Here is a 5625-nt window from a genome sequence, read left to right on the forward strand (position 1 = left end):
AAAAAAAAAGGTAACATATAATATTAGATATTGCCATTTCAATGGCTATAGCTAGCAACACTAAGTAATGATAGTATATTCTGCACAGGCGTGTAGCTTTATGGAGTTTTAAATGCATACAGACGTATGTCACTGTGTGACTGAGGGTGTGTGTGTGTGTGTGTGTGTCTGACCTGAGGGTCTAAACAAGAATTTTAAGCCTCCTCCGAACCTCTAATGTTCACTCCATCCTCCTAGATGTTGGCTCTTCTTTGGCTCCATATATTGAGGTGACCTTTTGTGCCGTGTACAGTGCTTGTGTGAGACTGTATCTGTGTATGTGCAAGGACGAAACCACGGCCACCAAACCCCAGGGTCCCTAACCGTACAGTGTGTGTGTGTATTTACTCTGAACCCTCTGGCTGAGGTCTGTGTATGCCAGCTGTTGTGCTGTTTCCCATTGTTACCTTCTTTTTTGTTTTATTTTACGTTCCTTTTTTGTTTTGTTTTTGTTTTCCTTTGCGTGTACAGATGTGAAACATAACGAACTGAAAACTTCTAGCTTGGAAACTCTACCTGTTTGTCCCCTGCCAGCTCCTCCCTTTTTGTCGCTAAAATAAACAAGGAGGGAGAGGTTGGGCGGATTGACCCTGTGGTATTAGAATGGCGGTTTAATGAAGATCCATAACACTCTCGTAGGTTGCGTATTTAGATTAAGATGAAGAAAAAAAACGGCTCTCTTGTGAAGACGGATCAAAAGTTGGAGCCTGTTACTACCCTTGATGTACTTAACTTCCTCCCATGCTTTAAGCTGTGTGTGTAAAGTGTCATCCTAACCCCAACATAAGTTTGATTCCTTTCTGTTGTCATGCATAATAGTAATTAAGGGGATCTGTCATTGATACATGGAAGATAATGACCTAACTGAAAGGGAAGTACTATCCTAAATAAAAATGGAAATTAGACTCCAGTTTCTTGTGTTAATTTGTTCTGGTGGAAGATTTTATGCAGTAAAGGCTGCGTTAGAGATTAACCAATCAGGTTTATCCGTCAAATTTTTATAATTAGTTTTCACACATTTAAACTCACTTGCATTACCTTTTTGTCAATTTCAAGAACTTAATGTACCAGAAGAAAGGTGCTGCAGATTTTTAGTTTTCAGTTTATTTTTCTTTGACTTACAAGAAATTCCTATTTGTCAAATTACTTGTTTCAAGCATTTGATTCCACAAAAACAATTTAGCCAAACAACAAAATAAGCAGTAAATAAAATCAATGAAGATGAATAAAATAATAATCAAGATGTTTAAAGTAACATTCAAGTCAAACACCTAAGGTGAATCGTAGTGATGTTCATGTGGTTTGAGTGTAAAGTTATTCTCAGCAGCTACGGTAAAAGATTGTCTTTGCATTCAAGTTTCTATCCTATTGAAGCCGGCGTTTCCGCCACTCTGTAAAAAAAAAAAAAAAAAAAATTATCTCAATATAACGAGATAGCAACTCAACATATTGAGATACTATCTCATTACATTGAGTTAGTATCTCATTATTTGGAGTTAGTATCTGATTATAATGAGATACTATCTCTTCCATAGTATCCAAACATCCAGGAGAGATTTAAGTACGTTCAGGGTTTCTGCAGGTCATTAAAAAATCATTAAAAGTCATTAAATTATTATTTTTAAATTAAGGACTTAATTGGCATTAAAACTTATTAAATGGGATTATTGTGGCATTTAAAATGCCTTATTCAAAAAAATAAAAAGTTTATAAAAACAATTTCGTCAGATATATTGCGATATATTTACGTGGAACTGCTTCCAGTTGATCGTAAAGCTGTTTGTTCGGGAAAGAAGCTCGAGGCGGAGAAAAAGCTAGAAAATGGGGAAATTGTAAATTTCCTCAAAACTGTCTGAAAAACGAGGAATTCGGGACATGGCTGCAGCCTGTCGAGGGTAAAGATGACGAAAGATGTTGCCGTGTATATATGAGAGTCATAAGTACTTGTTGATGTCATTAAAATTATTAAGCATTCAATAAAAGTTAGTCATTCCTGTATAAACCCTGAGGTTGGATCGATTCAGATTTTCTAAAAGTTTGAAAGTAAGATATCAGAACCATGAGAAGAAAGAGAACTTAGCAGCTCCCAAGACCAGCAAGGGGCAGGTTGTAGCAGCTTCCCCAGGGAGAAGCATCATGTGGGCCACAAGGAAGCAGCTCAGCAGCTTGAGATTAACGGTTCTGACCCACGGAGCTCTGCGTGATCCCAGTGCAAGATCAGCTCAATTTAGAAGGCAAGCTGCTTGGTTCTGGACCATTTATCATTTCTCCAGGGAAAACTTATCATGCCTTAAATACAGAGCACAAATCTGAAGGTGAGGAATTTAAAATAAAAACACAAAAAAACATATTTTATAGCCTTTGACCTGATAAAACTACAAATGTTCCGTTGTTATTGTGGCTAATTGACCAAGACACATGTACTCTCAATAGGACCAGTGTACTATCTCAGTAAATGACATTTTTTGGAGAAAAAAAAAATTTGTTTTATGCAAATTCATTGACTTATAATTCATTAGGATCTCACAGGGAAATAAAACCATTAATAAAATGAAGAGAAATAAAAATGTTAAACATATCCCTTTATAATTAAATGTTTGTCAGATCCAAGTACAGCAATAAACAAACTTTTCAATGACATCTACATTTATTAAGATGCAGTTTAAATCAATGCATATTTCACATAGATGTGCTTCATAAAAGATCAGTATCTGAAGTAGTTGATTTGCTCTGAAATAAAACTGGATGAACCTCAGATCTTTGCTGTATCTAAATCTTTGACTGTTTTTCGGATCTTTCTTTCCAGCCCACTGCAGTATTTTTCAGGGATCCCTGTAGCTCTGTAAACAATAAAAAAAAAAAAAAAAAACTCAGATTTAGTCACATTTAACTTACAGGTAGGAAACCAGCTATATATAGCCTACCGCATGAGAAACAAACTCACTTCAGCTCCTTGAGTTTCTTTTCTTTGACCTCAGTGAGCCGCAGACGTCTCTGCCGCTCTTCCTCCATCAGCCGATTGGCCTCCTTGAACTTTTCCCGGCGCATGTTGAGAGCAGAGAGCTCCTGCAGCTTTATCTGATGACGAAGGGTCTCTGCGTGATGCAACGTTTCCTGAAGCTGCCTCTCCTTCAGCTCCTTCTCCTTCGCCACGGCCTCCTGCTGAGACCTGTGGAAAGAAGCACGGCAACAACTTTTTAAAAAGATCTTTTGTCTTGGGTTTAAATAAATAAAATCTTATTACTAACTTCAGTATCCTCTCAAGTGCAGCCTCTTCCCGTCTTTGCTCCATTGACAGGTTGTGCTCTTTGTTTTTAATCTGCTCCAAGCGAGCCGCCTTAAGATTGGCTTCCTCGCGGGCCTTCTTTGCTGCCAGCTCTCTCTGCTTCATCCTCCACTGTCTGTCTGCGACCTCCTGGTTCCTCCGAGCACGCTTCTCGTCCTTCCAAATTCCCAGAAAAGATTGAAATAAAAAGCTGCCGGAGGCAGATCCCCCATCGTTCCCTGAATTACCTGCTCAGCCTTGATGTCACGTTCTTTTTCCTGCATGTCCTTCAGCCGAGCGATGTCCATCTCCTTCTCCTTTTTGAGCCTTTTCTGCTCTGCTTCATATTCTTCCTCCCGCTTCTGTAATGAAAGCATCCATGCAGAACCAAGTACATGCAGGTCATCAATGGACGGATTGTAAAAATATCTGCATTGTAAATATTTTGCAAAGATTGTCATTTTGGTTTGACCAGTTTCTGTTCCAGGTATTCTGCAGCTCTCTTGTCAGCCAGCTTCTCCTCTTCTAGCTGCTTCTCCTTGGCCCGTAGGACCTCAGCATTGACTCGCTTGATCTCCTCCTGCAGAAGCTGCTGCTCCTTCCTTTTCTGCTCTTGGGCCTGGAACGAGACAGGTGTTTTTGGATGCACAGTTTGGTCAAATTCCTCGAGTTTCAGTGAGATGGACTTCTGTCTTATATCAGCACCTGGAGCTCCTCCAGCATCTTTCGCTCGTGCTCCTTGTTTATCTGATCTTTTTCAGCCTCTTTCATCATAATTAGATTTTGTTTTTCCTCCATACGTTCTTGGATCTGGTTGTACACTTGCTGATGTCCTCTGAAATGTTAGATAAAACAAAAGATTTAGCAGCTCAGACTGCTTTGTATAATTGTTTTCCACGTGCAATGAGGTAACAACAGATTCTTGAAAAAGTGAATGCCTTTAGCAAATCAGCTGTGTATGTGTGTGTGTTGGGGGTGCTCCTCTCTACTTGATTTTCTGCTCTCTGCGCAGCTCATCAATCTTCTTTATAATCTCCAGAGCTTTGCGTCGCTCCATCTCCATCATATTGTCCAGACGCTTCTCCTCCTCGCTCTGCTCGGCCCGGATCACTTTCTTTTCCTGAATCTGGTTGTCCCATGTGGCTTGGCACTGAGCGCCCAAGATCAGCTGACGGGGCACAAGCAGAATTCAGATGTGATCCAGGAAACCTTCATTTAATTCACTTTTTTAATCCGAAGCCCACGCCTGCCTCGTACTTGATTGAGCTTTCTAACTTCTTCCTCTTCCTCCATCCTTAACTCGTTGGCGTGATCAACTATGAGTTGTTCACGCATCTGCGCTTCAAGCTGCAGGTCGGTCAATGCTGGGTTTTGTTCAATAGACTGTTCTATAGCCTGGAGTTGTTTCCTTCTTATTTCAGCAGCTTCCTAGATAAGAACAACAGATGAAAACAGTAAAATCATGACCTTTAAATGCAGTATTTATTTTTTCTCCATGAGGTTGATATTGCTCACTGGGTTTTCTTCTCTCTCTTTCTCAGAAGCTTGCTTAAAGGCTTCTCTCTCCTGCTTGAGACCCGTCTTAGATTCTGAGATGATCCTTTTAATCTCAGGTGATGAAAGATCAGTGGATTCTCTCGTCCAATCTTTCCGAGGAACCCTGAAAGTTTTAAAGCAATTATATGTATAAATTGTTTAATTGGTCATTACAGTTCCTCTTTTCCAAAAAAACAAACCAACTGACATGAAGTACAACTCTTAATGATTGCTGCCATCTTTCATGTTTTTAACTTGGGTTGCAGACTAAAGTCAAACTCTTTAAGCTTTAAGCTACTGGGATGTGAGGAACTTCTGAAGACCTGACCTGATGGTCCGGATGAGGTCTCTGGAGAGGATCTGGATGGTCTCTTGTTCTTCCCGTGCTTGGCTGTGGTTAGGCTGACGAAACAGACGGATAAAAGTTTATCATAAGCACCTGTCAAAACTATACGATAAGTGGGGTCTCTACTTCTCTCCAACTGTGGTCTTATTTCAAAACACTTGAAATTCTAATTATGATATCCAAAAAGATTGGCAGGTATCGAGAAATCACAATGATTTTTTTTTTTTTTTCAATTTGAAATATTTTAAAAAGAGTTATTCACCCAGAGATCAGAATCAGGTATTTTGCATACAGTTGTTTGAAAGTTTACATATATATATATATATATATATAAGACCACAGTTGGAGAGAAGAAGTAGAGACCCCACTTATCGTATAGTTTTGACAGGTGCTTATGATAAACTTTTATCCGTCTGTTTCGTCAGCCTAACCACAGCCA

The 5625-nt window shown here is 39.4% G+C and overlaps 1 protein-coding gene across 1 annotated transcript in view; it reads right to left on the reverse strand.

Moving 5' to 3' along the window:
* Positions 1–2573: 2573 nt before the first annotated feature.
* LOC107101886 (cilia- and flagella-associated protein 45-like) overlaps positions 2574–5625 on the reverse strand; it is a gene marked incomplete at its 5' end in the record, with an annotated part of 4042 nt that continues 990 nt past the window's right edge. The window contains 10 exons of the mRNA XM_015400963.1: positions 2574–2879; positions 2984–3208; positions 3288–3481; positions 3553–3666; positions 3777–3923; positions 4010–4139; positions 4294–4472; positions 4562–4732; positions 4820–4964; positions 5169–5242. Of these exons, the coding sequence (XP_015256449.1) occupies positions 2792–2879; positions 2984–3208; positions 3288–3481; positions 3553–3666; positions 3777–3923; positions 4010–4139; positions 4294–4472; positions 4562–4732; positions 4820–4964; positions 5169–5242 (1467 nt within the window). The remainder of the gene's footprint in view (positions 2880–2983; positions 3209–3287; positions 3482–3552; positions 3667–3776; positions 3924–4009; positions 4140–4293; positions 4473–4561; positions 4733–4819; positions 4965–5168; positions 5243–5625) is intronic.

The sequence above is a fragment of the Cyprinodon variegatus genome, unplaced genomic scaffold (genome assembly GCF_000732505.1).
Source record: "Cyprinodon variegatus isolate N-32 unplaced genomic scaffold, C_variegatus-1.0 Scaffold1168, whole genome shotgun sequence".
NCBI classification, from domain to species: Eukaryota; Metazoa; Chordata; class Actinopteri; order Cyprinodontiformes; family Cyprinodontidae; genus Cyprinodon; species Cyprinodon variegatus.